At 37.0% G+C, this 16,946-nt stretch overlaps 1 protein-coding gene across 9 annotated transcripts in view; it reads right to left on the bottom strand.

Annotated features, from left to right (window-relative positions):
- Positions 1-16,946, bottom strand: part of FARP1 (FERM, ARH/RhoGEF and pleckstrin domain protein 1) — a 356,780-nt gene that overhangs the window by 96,268 nt on the left and 243,566 nt on the right. For all 9 annotated transcript variants that reach the window (XM_077158563.1, XM_077158564.1, XM_077158560.1 and 6 more), the window contains one exon: positions 1,752-1,794. In XM_077158563.1, the coding sequence (XP_077014678.1) occupies positions 1,752-1,794 (43 nt within the window). The remainder of the gene's footprint in view (positions 1-1,751; positions 1,795-16,946) is intronic.

Raw genomic sequence — 16,946 nt, 5'->3', positions numbered from 1 at the left:
ATAATAATAATCTGGCTTAGTGTTTTTGATTTGAGGTACAAGCTACAAATATAAGAGCAATCTTACAGTTTCTGCCATTTGGAATGAGAACAATGAGTTCATATACCATGAAATAAAAGCTACTGTAATGAAATCCAATTTTTATGAGAAATATTATAAGAACAGAAAATACCTTTTTGTTCTGCTATTCTCTATCACAAAAATATGGATTTTGTACTATAATTTTTGTGATAATACTTTCAAATTGAGGAAAAAACCATAAAAAAGATAAACCACCAGGAGAAAATATTGGTGATTCATACAAAATTAGGGGAAAAAAGCAAGGCATGGAAGTACTGAAGCCAGAAGATAAGCTTCTTTTTTCCAATAATTCTAAAAGTTAACAGAAACCCTAGCATGTCAATCCCAGAGTGGCTGTGTCATTTCCTTTCAGCAATTTTCACAGGCAGTGAATTAAATAAGGCCACTCAGATCCTTAGAAAACCTGAAGCTAGGAAGACTCTAGCACTAAATGCAAAATGACAGCTTTGTTACACCAGTCCAGTCACAGTGCATGGAAGAAACGAAAAAGCTGACAACCCCGTGCTCCAGCTCTGACCTGACCAACAACAGACTCTGTCTCTGCAGGGTCTGCTTTTGGTAATGTACTAAGGAGATCCTTTCCCACCATTAACATCCCATCCTTAATCACACCAGAGACAAACGCAATCCTTCTAGACTCTGTACTATGTCCGTCCATCAGGCTCAGGCTGATGTGTCCTCACACACTTAGCCGTCTGCCGGCCACCCAAAGGATGCCCAGCAAACATTAAATAAAAGACAGCCTTTCATTTCCAGCATCAATAACTACTTAAAGTTATAGAAGATCAATGTCAATTTCAATTGCATAGAGGCCATATACAGCCTGTGCTGTATATTTATTACATCAACATAAATGGCCATAAGTGGCCCCAGTGGGTTTTTTTAATCAGACATAAAAATAATCCCACAAATTACTGTGTGCTTCATGTTTAACTAAAGGCTTGCGGTTTGGTTACCATCCTGGGACTTTTGGCCAGTCTCTGGTGGCAGGGAGGGACCATCTGGGGTAATTGGGTTCAGAGCTTGACCTGGGCTTGGCCCCAAAGCAGAGTGGAGGATGGTTGGTGCTGAGGTGCAATGAGAAGGGAGAGAAACATCAAGGGCTCTTTCTCCTTACTCCTCTGCATTACCCTCCACCATCTTTTCTTTCCAACACATTCTAAATCATGCCAGCTGTCTTTGGTTTTCTGCTTGTCATTAAGAAATGCACCCACATGCAGGTGCGCTATACCCTTGTACACATACACACAATCTGGGGCTCCTGATTTGTGCAACCAGCACTTGCACTCTGACTTCACAGACTTTCAAGAGGCAGGACAGAAAACCTACAACCAGAAATGGCTTCCCTCTCTCTTTCAAAAATGACAGTAAGAACACCAGGACAGACAAGACAAGCTAAATTATTTGAAGGCTTAATAGCATGCTTTAGTTGTTCATCAAAATGATATTTGATTTTCCAACTGAGGTTTTGATTACAAAGTTGTTATATATAAAAAACTGCAGAAGATGTATTCTAATAGTACATGAATTAGTGGATGATGAAGAGCAATCAAGAGATAAAAAATGAATATGTATCATTAGTACTTGATCCCTCAGGGCAAAAGACATCTAAACAATGAAAACGTCTGGTTTGGTATTTAACATCACCTAAATATATGATATATACTTACTTCTAATCTGTTTCACAATAGGTTTTAGGAGATCCAGCCACACCTAAAAGGGGGGAAATGAAACAACAAATTGAGACATAAGTTCTCAGTGAAAGAGTACAAGTACTTTGAGACTTTATTTAAAGCTACTAAAAATCAAGATATCTTTGAGTATTTGAGGCTGCCTGTTACTTTTTTTTCCTCTAGAATACCATCTTATATTGTCCATCACGGTTATAGAGCTGATCCTAACTTGCTAATTTTATCCCTGAGCTTGAAAATTAAAATCTCTTCTAGACTCAGAAAAATAATTAACATAGTTAACTAAGAACTTTTCGCCTTTCATTTGTATGTTCATCAGATTTCACTATTTCAGGACTACTAATAGATGATGGCATATCTGGTCACAAGCTAAATGGAATGCACATGGTTCCTTATTAAAAAAGATATCTCTGTATCTCTATACACAGGATAGCACGTCTTTGAAGGACATAGATATGGAATGAATATTTACAAGCACCACATCTCTTCTCTACCAGCACGACATATAGGTTATTTGCCTCTCTAGGCAAGGCCAGAGGATTCCAGTTACCGGGGGAGAAACCTGAGACTTACAGAGGTAAATAATTTGTCTGAGGTCTTTCAGCAAGACAATGACAGCATTAGCAGTGCCACCAGATCTGACCAACGTTGAAACTGCATGCTCTTTTCACACACATACTCCTTAGCATGTAGCTTAAGTGATAAAATTTTCAAGTTTAAGAGAAACCAGCTGCCCTTATTAATAAAATTCAAGTCAACTATATTATCCACATTTCACACTTTAGTTTCCTTAAACTCCCCTGAACTCGTGATCATTTGAAAACAGTTCTACTGGAACTTAAATGATATATGACAAAAACAAGGTTAAGTTAAATAAAAATAATAAAAAAAACAAGGTTAATATGCTTAATATAGAGAAAGCTTTATAAGTAAATGTTGAAAAAGAGAAAGGCTCCTATAGAAAACTATGCAAAGAACACAAGTGATTTATGAGGGAAATATGCTAATATGTCAACAGCTAATATGAAAATGTTCAAGTACAGGAGTAATTTGTACTAGAGATGCAATTTAAAACAAGGAAATGCCATTTCTACCCATTACATTCACATCTAGATATGCCTGTACTTATACACGTATGAATAGGGAGGCTGAGAGAAGAGCAGAACGAAGCAGGATTTCTGCCATGGGTATCTAGACATATCCCGGTGACAGTCCCTGAGATAGCAAGCAGTGGGAGAGGACTAGAACTAAGGCTTCTAGTCATACTGATTTTGAGGTGCTCTTAGACTATCCAGGGAAAAAACATGTGGGAACAGCTGGACATGCTCATCTGGTGGTTAGAGGAGATGTAAGGGCTGGAGATTTCACACTGTGAAGTCACCACCACTCTGACTCAATGGTGGACACAACAGCTTGAGCAGAATACAGAGAATGAAAGATCTGAGTATTGATGAGTCCCTCCATGGGTTACGGCCAGGTGGGAGCAGCTGAGAATAGAGGGACAATATAGAGCGAGTTGTGTCAAGGAAGCCATGGGAAGAAAGTGTTTCCCAAAGGAAAAATTCCAAATCTGTGGGAAGGTCTAGATGACAATTAGACTATGGGCTGGTTACTTGATGTAGCAATGGTTCTCAAAGTCTGATAGGTGGTGAAGAGGTAGAATGAAAAATGACTTTTTCAAGAAGCTTGGATGTGAAGGAGAGCTAAGAGAGAGAATGGAGATAGAGGGGCTGAGAGATCAAGTAAAGAGATTGCTTATTTTCTTGTTTTCAATAGGAAAGGCTTGGGTGCCTTTTAAAAAGTTGAGGGGTTGAAAATAAAGAGTAAGAACAGATAACCAATGTCATAAAGGACCTGAGATGATGATGTGAGATAAATCTAAAATACAGATGCATGCAACGGCTTGAGAGAGAAATAAAAATACATCTTCTGTAAGAGAGAGAAGGCTAGGATAATGACAGATCCCAGAGATTTATATTTCTGTGTGATGAAGATAAGAAAGTTTCTGTTTGCCACCTTCTACTTCCCATATATGGCTGTAGGGTTGGAAGACCGAGGTGAGTGGAAAAGGTTTGATATAGTTGTTGTATCCCACGGAAAAGCGAGTTAACCAGAGAATTCTAGTGGGGGTCCCCAAGGGTGCTGAGAGTGCACTCATGAGCACACTTCCTATGCTCTTCTGGCCTTAGGCTGTTTCAAGGAAACCATCACAGAGCTCTCTCATTATGGCCGGTTTGGTCGCAGAAGCAGCCTAAACTTCTGTAAGCTACCAGGACTTTATAAGTAAATGTTGTACAAAATTTTGTACGATTTTGCCAATTTTATGAACTATTTCTAAAACATCTCTACTCTGTTTTTGGCATTTATTTGGAAAGCATCAAGTATAAGCACCAGGTTGAGCCAAATGAGCATGTTGTTTTTTTAACATGTAGGCCTGGGAACATAAGACTGGCTTGAATTAATCAGCCTGTTTGGTAGAGCTCTCCAGTGATAATACTACAAAGCATCAATCATATCAACTAAATTAGCCTGGATGAGAACTCACGAATGGCAAGAACCTTCCACTGACCAGTCAGATTGGTATCTGCAGAGCTGAGAAGATCTTGCACATGTAGAAACCACTGTATATGTGCATGCACTAGAAGCAGCAAGAGGAACAAAGTTGCTGCTTGACCTGACTTAAAGCACTGATGTTTGATATAAAGAGAAGGCTACAGAAAGCAATTTAAGCTGGACTAGATCATCCTCGACAAATCACTTGTTCATTTAATGGGAGCAGATCAGAAAGAAACAAGTACAGATAAGTAAAAAGGCAACAAAGACACCATAATCTTTCTTTTTCTGACAGCGCATCTCTAAAGGATCACGTTTGTAATTACCTGTCTTTAACCCTAGTCTCTACCCCTTTAACCAAACCACATACCTTGTCCTCTATAAGACCCATCCTGATGGTCTCCAGAGAACAGCCATACATCCACATTGTTTGCTTACAAAGGAATTTTACTAAAATGAATGCATTTTTAGCAATCTCAGTCCAGTCAGTAGGACTCAAAGATGAACTGGTTTATTGACTCAAAGGACTTTTCCTGCTGGGAATCAAAAGTCTAGATTCCATAATTCTGTTTCCAAACAGCTTGCCAGATCTATCTTGCCTGCTTCTATGCATTTTAGTCAGGTTCCCTACTTTCTCAAACATGTACGAACTTTTGCCTTCGAACCTTTGTTAATGTTTCTTTCCCCTTTTGGAGTGTACTTTCTATACTGAAAAAAGGTTAAAAAGTGCTTCAAGGTCAGTGTATCAAAGGCAAAGGCAAGATTAATCACTAGCTCCAAAACAGGTCTACTCTTTTCCTAAACACCCCCCTGCCCCCATTATTTTGGTGGGTGACATTTTTGGTGCATGTTGTAGGTGAACAGAATGTCTGAAGTGTTTTGGAAAGGGTCGTGTTAAGAGAGAATCAGTTACAGATATCAGGCAGAGGGCAGGGAAGAGACTAATATTTATTGAGATCCTGCTTGTGCCAAATACTGAGTTAAATGCTTTATACATGCTCATTTAATACAATAATGCTGTCTGTCATTTTAAACATGAAGGAAGCTGAGAGCTTATTTATGATTCCCAACGTCCCACAGCTGGGATTCTACATTAAATCCATATGACTCTTAAACTGTGCTTTTTCTGCAATATAGTATGTTCTCTCTATAAAAGCTGAAGGGCTCAACAAAAGTTCATCTCTCAATACTATTTAAAAAACAAAACTGTATGCAATGAAAAAATTTCATCAGCTATAACATCTATAGGAACTAGATGAAATATTTGTTATAGGGAATTATCCAGTGTTCTAGAATTCATTGCAACAAATTCATCTTTCTGTGCTTCTAGAAGAAATAGTTACCTTGAATTTTTTTTATCTGTAATAATCTGTTTAAGTGTACTTTTTCACATTAATTTTAATTATTATATTTGGCATGTAAGAGAAATGTTAAGTGTGGTTTGCTTTGTGAAAACCTATTTTTAGAGATTTCCATTTCTGGAAATAGAGTAACAGGGACCAGATGTACCCTTCCACCTGAAACAATAAAAAAATGGACAAAATACATCACACAACAGATTTGAAGACACTGTACATCAGGCAACAAAAAACAGTGATTCCTGAGAAACAGGGAAATAAAGATATAATGTATGCAATGCACTGCCATGCGAGCATTCCCAGGCTGTTCAACAGGGAAAAGGACCACAGATAAACACTGGCAAACTCCCTGAGTTGAGCAGATGGGGTTGAGAGTTCAGGGAGACTAAGGCAGCTAATGGTCACAGGACAGAATCCAAGAGAAGGGAGAGCTGCATAGAGAGAGAACTTAGGAAATCTGCAGAGGGTTACCCTTCAGCAATCAGCCGAATACTGATCACTGCACACATGCAAGGAAACTACCCAGTGCTAGGAAAGAATCCCTGGGAAAGACTGGCGCTTTCAGTGCTCAGTGCTCATACAGGGCCAGAAATACTACCTATTACAGCTAGCTAGACTGAAAAATCTCATGATTCACAGGGTGTGGTAGGCTGAATTATGTACCCCTGAGAAAAACATGTTCTAAACCTTAATCCAATACCATGGTTCATACCCAATCCATGGAATTGGATTAAGATTAGAACTATAGGACAGTTTGAAGATGTTGTTTTTTAGTTAAGGCATGGCTCAACTGAATCAGGTTGGACGTTAATCCTATTACTGGACACATTATGAAGAGAAAGCCAGGTGGAAGAGTAGAAAGTGGAAGTCAATGGGCAGTGAGTGATCTGACAGTTTTTTGACCCCAGTACCTGGTCCCCTCCTGGCCAATTTCTCTACCCATAGGTTAGCAGGAATATTCTCCCAGCTTCCCTGACTCTCTCTCGGGATGACCCTCAATATTACATGAAGAAATGGGGGGGTGTCTTGAAGACCCCTTTCCCCATGAGTGCCTTCTTTCAATGACCTGCCTGAGGGGATGTCGAGGGCCCCACCTTCATCAGTTGCTGAGCCCAGAGGCCCTGCTGGCTCATTCCTCTCAATTTTAGGATATCATATAAAAGATGAGTCTTAAAAAAAAGAAAAAAAAAAAAGGAAGAAAAAGGAAATGGCATCACCATGCAACAAGAAAACTGGGGAACTCCAAGGATTGCAGGGCAGCCAGAACCAAATGAACCCTGGGGGATGTCATCCTTTGAGTCTCTGAAACTGTGAGCCAATAAATTCCCACTGTTTAAGTCAATCCACTGTATGATGTTTGTTTTAGCAGCTGGGAAACTATGATGCAGGGCACTGGATAAAGTACTGAAGGATTCTCCCTTAGAAGTGGAGAATAATGAGGCCCAGATTATAAGATATTTCAGTACAACCTAAAAAGTTTAAAAGCAAACTTTGAAAGGCCAGGTTGTTCCCAAATAATTGCATCCAAGGAAAAACTCAATGAAATTTACAGGAATAAAAAAGTTTCCAGCACCAAATGAAATTTAAGTCACAATGTCTAGCATCCAACAGAAAATCACCAGGCAGGCAAAGAAGCAGGAAAATATGACTCATAATGACATGCAAAAAAAGATCAATCAATTGACAATGACCTAGATATGATGCAGAATGAGAATAAGCAGACAAGGACATTAAAATAGTTATTTTAGCTTTAGTATATATGTTCAAAGAGTCAAGAAGAGAAATGGAAGATTTTTTTTTAAAGACCTGAACTAAATATCCAGAGATTAAAAAAAATATAGAGATTGGGTGAAATTACTGGATGGGATTAAGAGCAGATTAGACATTGCAAAGGAAAATTTTAATAAATTTGAAGACTTAGCATTAGAAACAATCCAAATGAAATACAGAGTTAATTTAAAAAATAAAAGCATCAATAAACTGCAGATCAACTTTATGCAACCCAATATATGTGTAATTGGAATCTCCAAAAGAGAAGAAATAAGAGGAAGGGACGTGGAGAAGAGGATGAGAAAAAGCACCAGAAGAAAATGATCAAAATTCTTCCAAATTTGATGAAAATCATAAACTAGATCCAAGAAAGTCAGTGAACCCCATGCTTAAGATCATGAAGAAAACTCATGATCTTATATATGCTCGCACATCATAATCAAAGCTCTCAAAATAGGGATAAAGAGAACATCTTAAAAACAGTCAGAGGGGAAAAAAAAAGACATCTATAGAGGAATAAACAAATGGATGACATTAGATTTCATGTTGGAAACAATGCAAGTGAGAAGGTAATGAGCAAGATTGTTAAAGTACTAAAAAGGGGAATTTTAAAATTAGAACTTTAACCCAGAAAAAAAATTAAAAAAGAAAAACAAAGGCAAAATCATATGCTCAACCCTCTGATGCAGAAGTGCTCACAGCACTAATAAGATGTGCTGTGCATACTCTCATTTCCCCCTTTCCTCATATCTAAAAAGTCCTCCATCTTTCTCTATCTGAATCCAACCAATCTTTGAGTGCCAAGACTAAAGCTTCTTCCATAAAGCTCCCCTATACCCTCAAAGCTTAACTGATTTCCTTCTTTCCTTAATTCCAGTAACACTTTCAAGCCTTCATTCTTTAATTCCCTTAACTACATATAAAGTAAATACACTCTTCTAAGAATGTACAAGAGGAAGGACAGGAGATGAGAATGGAAAATTAATGAAGGGTCTTATTAATAATTTCATCATTAAGAAGTCTGGACTGTGTGACTGAGAAAACCTTGTGTCTGATGCTCCTTTTATCTACCTTGTCAACAAACGAGTAGAACATATGGAATAAAAATAATAGGGGGAACAAATGTTAAAATAAATTTAGTTTGAAGTGCTAGTGATCAACGAAAGGGAGGGGTAAGGGGTATGGTACGTATAATTTTTATTTTCTGTTTTCGTTTTATTTCTTTTTCTGTTGTCTTTTTATTTCTTTTTCTGAATTAATGCAAATGTTCTAAGAAATGATCATGATGATGAATATGCTACTATGTGATGATATTGTGAATTATTGATTATATATGTAGAATGGAATGATAATATGCTAAGAAAAAACAAACAACAACAACAACAACAAAAAAAGGCAAGATCAAGACTCTTTCACACATACAAAAGCTAAGAGAATCCATCTCTCTCTCCTCCCAGGAGACAAGCATAACAAGAAAATTTAAGAAAATTTAAAATTTAATCTGAGTCTACTAAAAAGGAGTGAGAAACACCAGAAATAATAGCTGCATGGGTAAATATATACAGCTTTAAAAATTTTAATCTCTATAAAAGATAATTGACTGGTAAACAAAAATAACAATAATGTAGTATAGGATTTATAACCTATATAAAAGTAAAACGTATAATAATAGTAAAAAGATCAGGAGGGGAGAAATGGAAGTAATTATTCTAAGTTTCTCATACTATGCATGAGGTGGTTTAATATCACTTCAAGGCAGGCTGTAAAGTTAAAGATGTTATCATGGTCAGGTTCATGTGTCAATTTAGCCAGGTGGTGGTGCCTTATTGTCTGTTCGGGCAAGTGCTGGCCTGTCTGTTGCTATGAGGACATTTCATGGATTTAAATCATGACCACATTGGTGGCATCCACAATTGATTGTATCTGCAATCTGCTAAGGGGAATGTCTTTCTCCATCCAGTGACACTTAATCTAATCATTAGAAGGCTTTTAAGGAGGATTCAGAAGAGACAATCTCTCTTCCTGCTTTAGCCAGCCAGCTTCTCCTGAGAGTTCATTGAGGACATTCATTGGAGCTGCCAGCTCATAGCCTGCCCTACAGTTCTTGGACTCTTCAAACATCTCCATGCTTGCTCAGCCAGCCTCTCCTGAGAGTTCACTGAGGACCTTCACTGGAAGGCAGCTCATGGCCTGCCTTACAGACCTTGAACTCTACTTCCCCACAGTCACATTAGACACCTTTATAAGTTTTATATTTACGGATATAAATTAGCTAGGGAGATAGTACCTCCTGCTGATTCTGTTTCTCTAGAGAATCCTAGCGAATACAGAGATATACACTAAACCCTGAAGCAACGGCTAAAATTACAAATCAAAGGAGATAAAAGAAAGTAATCAAAAGTACTCATTTAATCAAAAGGAAGGCAGAACAAATAATGGAGAGGACAAATAGAAAACAAAGAGAAAGATGACACTTAAACTATATTTCAATAAACATATCAAATATAAATTGTCTAAACACCCCAATTTAAAGGCAGAGATTATTGGATGGGATTTAAAAAAAGCAAGCCCAACTGCATGTTGCCTAAAAAAACACATTTCAAATACAAAGACAAATAAGTCAAAAATAAAAAGAAGGAAAAAGATATACCTCATTAACATTAAAAAAAAAGTGAAGTGGGTATATTAGTATCAAGTCAGACATCAGAATAAAGAATATATATAATCAGAGAGGAAGATAATTTCTTTTGTGATAAAGGAATCAATCAATATGATGTAACAATCCTAAATATTCTTACACCTAACACAAAACTTTGAAATCTATGAAGGAAAAATTGAATTCCAAGGAGAAACAGATAAATGTGTAATTAAAACTGAGATATCAATTACCTTTTCTCAATAAATAATAGGACAAAAATGTAGAAATTCAGTAATAGAGAAAATTTCAACTACACTACTAACAAATGTGACCTAATAGATATATAGAACACTCCATTCAACACGGGTACTGTTTTTTTCCAAGTGCAGATGAAATATTTACCAAAGTAGACCATCCTCTGGGTCATTAAAAAAAGATTATTATTAAATTATTAAAAAGTTTTCATGCCATACAAACTACAATCTCTGATGACAACAGAATTAAATTTAAAAATCATTAACAGAGATATCTATAGAAAATCCTCACATATTTGGAAGTAACATACTTCTAAATAAGACAGGGTTCAAAGAAGAAATCAGAAGGGAAATTAATATCTTAAGCTGAATGAAAGAAAATGAAACCAAAACTTATGGGATGCCATTTAAAAAATCTATTATTTTTAAAATAACATTTTATTAGTGCAAAATTATACATGTGCAGTACAGAAAATTAAGCGTGCAAAAAATAGGAAAATTTACATCACCACGAAGATATGTCCATAAACACCATATTGAAGTGGTTCTCAAAGGTAAACATGTATAATAACCAACTAAACGGCTTGTTAAAACACACTCCCCCCACTCCCAGTATCTAATCAGTCAGTGAATCTGGGGTGGGGCCATATAATTTACATTTCTAGCAAGTTTTCATGTAATATTGATGCTGCTCATTCAGAGACTATACATAAACTGCCTTAGCGTACAACCTTTCAGTTCTTTTTCTATGCATGATGTGAGTGGGTATAAAAACACACACTTTGGGTGGGACACGGTGGCTCAGTGGCAGAGTTTTCGCCTGCCATGCCAAAGGACAGGGGCTCGATTCTCGGTGCCTGCCCATGTGAAAAACAAAGAAAAAACACATTATTTTAAGGCATCAGTGGCCAAGAGAGATCAAAAAGAGTCAAGAGGCTATTTTGGAGGCTACTCTTATGCAAACTTCAGTTAGATAACGCTAATTGCAATTGGGATTGCTAAACCCCAACCAACATCACTCCTGTCAAGTCTTAAGAATACCTAGGGCTTGAAATGAGAGTCTATACAAGTTTCATGTGCTAAGTTTGCTTTCCTGGAACCTATAACTCCCAGAGGTTTCCTAGGTCAGATAAATCTTGAAACTTAGAGGGACCAGTCTTTCCAAGATTATCAACTAATTACATCCCTCTATTCTTTAACATTCACACCCCGTCTAAACATGCAAAAGTCAGAACGGGCATTGCCTAAAGATCCCTATAGACTGGGAGAAGGATCAAAGGAGAAGGAGGATTTATAACAGAGAAAACAAGATTTAACAAGTGATTATGACTGCTGAATCACTATATTAATATTCCTTCTAGCCTCCAGTATTTTGGAGCAGCTATTAGGAAAAATTTGAAATAGTGGGATGGTAAACATAACAAATTCTAAAATCTGTTCTATAACTACTTGTTAAAGTGTACTCTGAAATTTATTAATTTTTCTTTTGTTGCTTTGTATGTAAGTTATATTTTACAATAAAAATAGTTAATACAAATTTTTTAACCAAGAAAAAATTATACTGTTTTGTTTCCAACATTTTTCCCTACCTTCCATTTTAAAAAATTTCCCCTTGTCAAACACTCAGACCATATTCAAATTTCTCCAGCTGACTAAAACTTATCCTTATTATTAACCTGCCATAACAAACATCATACTTCATATCTGGTTATGTCCATTAAAGCCTCTACTAATCTAGTTCAGTTCCACCCGCCACTGACTTTTTTTTAAATGACACTGGCCTGTTGGGAAGGAATGTGTGAATAAAATTTGAAAATTAGTAGGATTTTTTTTTTTAATTTAAAAGGAAATTTTCATTTAAAAGAAACTAAGAAGATCTGTAAATCATAGTGAAAAATCAAAGGTAGTTCAGGGTCTCCCCATGGATTAGTGTATTGAATTCATTAAATAATGTTTATATTCCAGATACATGTGAAGAGAACTTTTGGAATAAAACCAAGACTTAACATTACAATGCAAGTCTGGGGTTTTGGGGAGCCTGTGCCTGTAGGAAAACTTTAACCATTGGAGAATTTTACTTTTTATGAAGGGCTCAGCAATAAACTTCAGACTTGGTACTTGCAAAATTAAAGTACTCAGTTTTGACTTTTAAAAAATTATTTGTTTAATCTACAGTAGCTTTGAAAAATTCATTTCAAAGGACTCACTTAGGGATTCTGGTTACTTGATTGGATTCTACTCCTTCATATTACAGTTTGCTTCTCTTTTACATTTTTCCCCTTTTTAAACATTTTATTAAAAAAAACACAGATCTTTAAAATTATATACACGATATTATAAATTACTGATTATATATGTAGAATGGAATGATCAAAATAGGAATGTTTGCATTTGCTTTGTGTTTTCTGGTACCTAAAAAAATAAAATAAAATAAAATAAATTTTTAAAAAAATATATTAAAAAAATTATATACACAAAATGTATAGCTTAGTAAATTCTTAAATGGCAAAAACCCTTGTAACCATCACCTAGGTCAAGAAACAGAAGTCTGCCAGCCGCCCCACCCCAAATCCAAGCAATCTCTTCCCTCCTTCTAACAGCAAACACTCTCCAGATTTTCTTTTCTTTTTTCAGGGTGGGATAAAAGAAACTTTATTGGACAACTGGCAAAATTTTGAATATGGACTCTGGATTATGGTGTAGCTATCAAATAATTTACAGTTTTGATAACTATCATGGTTATGTAAAAGAAACTCCGTGTTCTTAGGAATACATTCTCAAGTATTTATGGATTAAGGGACATTTTGCATGTGAATTACTATAATTTGAAATCTTTTTGTCTTTTTTTAAAATCATAAACGATTTTTCTTCTTTTTTGTGAAAAATGACATATATGCCCAAAAGCAATAAATTTCAAAGTACATTACAACAATTAGTTGTAGTACCAGATTTCAGCGTTTGGTATGAATTACAATTCCACAATTTTAAGTTTTTATGTCTAGCTGCTCTAAGATAGTAGAGACTAAAAAAAATAACAATATGATAATTCAGCACTCATACTCGTTTGTTAAACCCTACCTTCTCTGTATAACTCCACCATCAACTTTGATCTTTCTCCCACTCTTTAGGGATACTTGGGCTATGCCCATTCTAACTTTTTCATGTTGGAAGGGGCTGTTGATAATATGGGATAGGGGGATGGAACTATCTGATGTTCTGGAGAGGCTGGGCCCTCCAGGTTTCAGGACTCACCTGGTCCAGGGACCCAACCAGAGGTTGTAGATTTCTGGAAAGTTACCCTAGTGCATGGAACCTTTGTAGAATCTTATATAATGCCTTAAGTGTTCTTTAGGATTGACAGAACTGGTTTTGGTTGGGGTTTGACAAGTTATGGAAGGAATCAATGTCTAACTGAAGCTTATGTAAGAGCAACCTCACGGCTCTATTTGAACTCTCTCAGCCACTGACACCTTATCTGTTCCACATCTTTTCCCCCTTTTGGTCAGGATGGAATTGTTGATTCCACAGTGCCAGGGCCAGGTTCATCCTTTGGTGTTATCTCTGTGTGGACATGTTTTCAAAAAATAGAAGAGAGTGTACAAGCACAAATTAATAAAAAACTGATTAATCTAATTCACATTAAAACAATGAACCGAACTATAGTCAATTTAGTGAAATGATGCCTCAGCCAACTAACCATTCAGTCCTTCTAATTTTTGAAAAGGTGGGTTTAGTCTTTACCATTAGCTCTAGTGGATAGCATCAGAGGTCTGATCTAAAAAAATAAACATCACAACAAAGAAATGGTTAAATATGAGGAGGCAAAGGAAGAGGGAGTTTTAACTGCATCAACATTTTATTTATTAAAAAGTAAATGAAGTAAGTGTGGTAAAATATTAGGATCTCATGGAGTTGGGTAGTAGATACAAGGTTGTTCATGTCACTCTCTGTACTTCTCTGTATATGTGAAATATCCCATAATATTATATTTCATTCATTCTAATGTACCCATTTTTCACATTTTAAAAATAGTCTGAAATCAGGACGCATTTTAAGAATTAAAGGCATGTCAGAGTTCAACTGGCAGCATCTTTCTCTTTCTTAGTTGCATATAAAATAACGGTGCATCTTACAACTGATGGCTTCTTAGGTTCAATGATTTATGGCAATTTTCATTAAAAGTAAATTATGACATATGACTTTTCCCCACTCCCACCTTCATTCCACTCCAAAAAAGAAAATCACAAGAAAAAAGATAAAATATTTGGTAATAAACTGATAGCAGTATTACTCTTTTCAAAGATCTCATGTGCCAGTAATTTTAAAGGACCACAATATACTTCAGATTCTGCTGCCAAGTATTCCTGGATTGAATGGTAGGTCTTTCCACTGTTTGTGGGTCCTGAATGGAATATCTTCTGCTGTATGGCTCTGGCTTCTGGGTACCAGTTAGGAGGTAATCATAAGTCACTGATTTTACATAGATCATCCTGACATTCCAATATGGGGACTATCTGGCTTGCATGTCTCAAGAAAAATGGAAATAAATCATCCACATGAGCTGCACTGAAGCAAATATCATTGAAAACAATGTGAATGTCCACATCCAGGGAATGAGACTACATAATATAATTTTGAAAGCTTGGTGGAAGAGACGAGCATTGGGTCCATAACCAGCAACCAGTTTCTGAATTTCCTTTCTCATAACACTTGTCTAAGATCTTCTTTTACTTCTTTCTTGTCCTAAGGCCGGGTTAGTTCAGCACCGACGTGTCATCAGTGTAGGGCCTTGTGGTCTTACAGTCGGGGGCCCAAACAAGGACGAGTTTGGTGTTTGGAGCCACCCAAGGCAGTGGCGGCGGCAGCGGCGAGGGCAGGAATGTGCCCAGAATCCCAGGGAGGGCTCAATGTAGGCATGAAAGTAGAGCAGATGGCTGCCGGGTGCTCTGCCCACCACAGGGCACACTGGGGGAAGGACATCCAGGCCGCGGGCCTTAGAGGAGTGGGAGCTGCCCCCATGCTCCAGATTTTTATAACAATCACTTCTTACATTTCTTTGTTGAGCTTTCATCAGATTGTACTTCTTTAGAGCCCATGATTTAGTCTTCCCTTTAAAAATAAAAACCACAAACTGTCTTCTAAGTACCTTTTAATCTATAGCTTCCTCCTCCATCCCTTTGTTTTCCATGCAATTTATTTAAAAGAAAGCATGTTTCAGTTTCCGAACCTCACAGAATTCTCTCTCCCATTGTTTTGTGTAATGTTAAAACCTACGGGGGCAAACATATGGGGGCTTGTTCTCTGAGATTTCCTGGCTCTATTTCCTATCCCTTCTCTTGCATTCCTCTTTAAAGTCCTTACCCTGTTCACTTACAAATCCATTTCTAGTAGTTTCTCCTGAGGGGTGTTCTTTCCTGGAGGGCCAGTTAGAGCTAGACTGTTTCAGCCCCTGTCCAGTCCCTAGTCCTTACCAGATATAGCTTCCGTTTTCCCACTGTCCCACTGTGATTTCTGGTGGACACATAATGGCTACTTGGGGGTTCTCTTCTCAAGACTGTCAGATGCCCTGTTACTTCCCTCCCATTAGGATATCTGAGGGCTTACTAGGTGGTTCATTATCGTAAAGTATTTTATTTAATCATGATGAAAACCTTGTAAAAATCATTTATTACTCCAATTTTTCAGATAAAGTATGAAATCAAAGAAGTTAAGAATCTTCCCAGCTGCTAAATGACAAAGCAAATGTTTAAACAGATTTATAGGCCACAATCCAGAGCTTTCCTCACTTTCCTCGAGAGACCAATGTGATAAATCTTACCCATGAATCTCTGCCAGGAAAGCCTATGCAGATCTTTGAGATGATGAGATCTGAGGGGAGGCAGCCGAGTGCGGTGGGAATCCTGGTTCTACAGCTGGTTATATAGTTTACTGTCAAGTTTTGGGCCAGTTACTTCTCTGAATTTGCTCACTGTAAAATGAAGATGATGAAAACCTATGTTGGAGGACTAGTATAAAGCAGACACAAAAACACTGCCTGTTTTTGTAGCATCCGCAAGCTTTTACATGTTTAAATGGTTGGAAAAAAATAAAAATATTTCATGACACATGAACAGTATATGAAATTCAAATGTCAGTGTATAAATAAAATTTTATTGAAACACGGCCACACTTATTCATTTATACATTATCTGTGGCTGTTTTTAATGCTACAACAGCAGAGTTGAGCTCTTGCCATAGAGACTGGCCTATAAAGTTTAAAATATTTGCTTTTTGGATCTTCACTAAAAAACACTAACCTACCCTTCATATGAAGAACACAGGAAATACATTTAAGATCATAGCAGAGCATGTGGCCTAGGGCAGAGCCCCACCTCCCCCTCGCTCTATGCCAAACTAATGGCTTCCTGGCCTTTTATCAGCCTTCAGAATCTAAGTACCAATTAGCTGGCATTTTAAGTACAAGGTTTTGATTCCTCAGATCAATACCGATTCTGCCACGGAAATTCCAATCTATGAGGAAAAAAGCTGATTAAAAGCTCCTGTAGGGCAATCGTGGGGGCACAGCTCCCCAGATCCTGCCTGGACCCAAGCACAATCTGGT

Source organism: Tamandua tetradactyla, chromosome 4 (assembly GCF_023851605.1).
Source record: "Tamandua tetradactyla isolate mTamTet1 chromosome 4, mTamTet1.pri, whole genome shotgun sequence".
In the NCBI taxonomy this organism is placed as follows: Eukaryota; Metazoa; Chordata; class Mammalia; order Pilosa; family Myrmecophagidae; genus Tamandua; species Tamandua tetradactyla.
The sequence above is the reverse complement of the archived record's forward strand: the minus strand, read 5'-3'. Positions and strand labels throughout refer to the sequence as shown.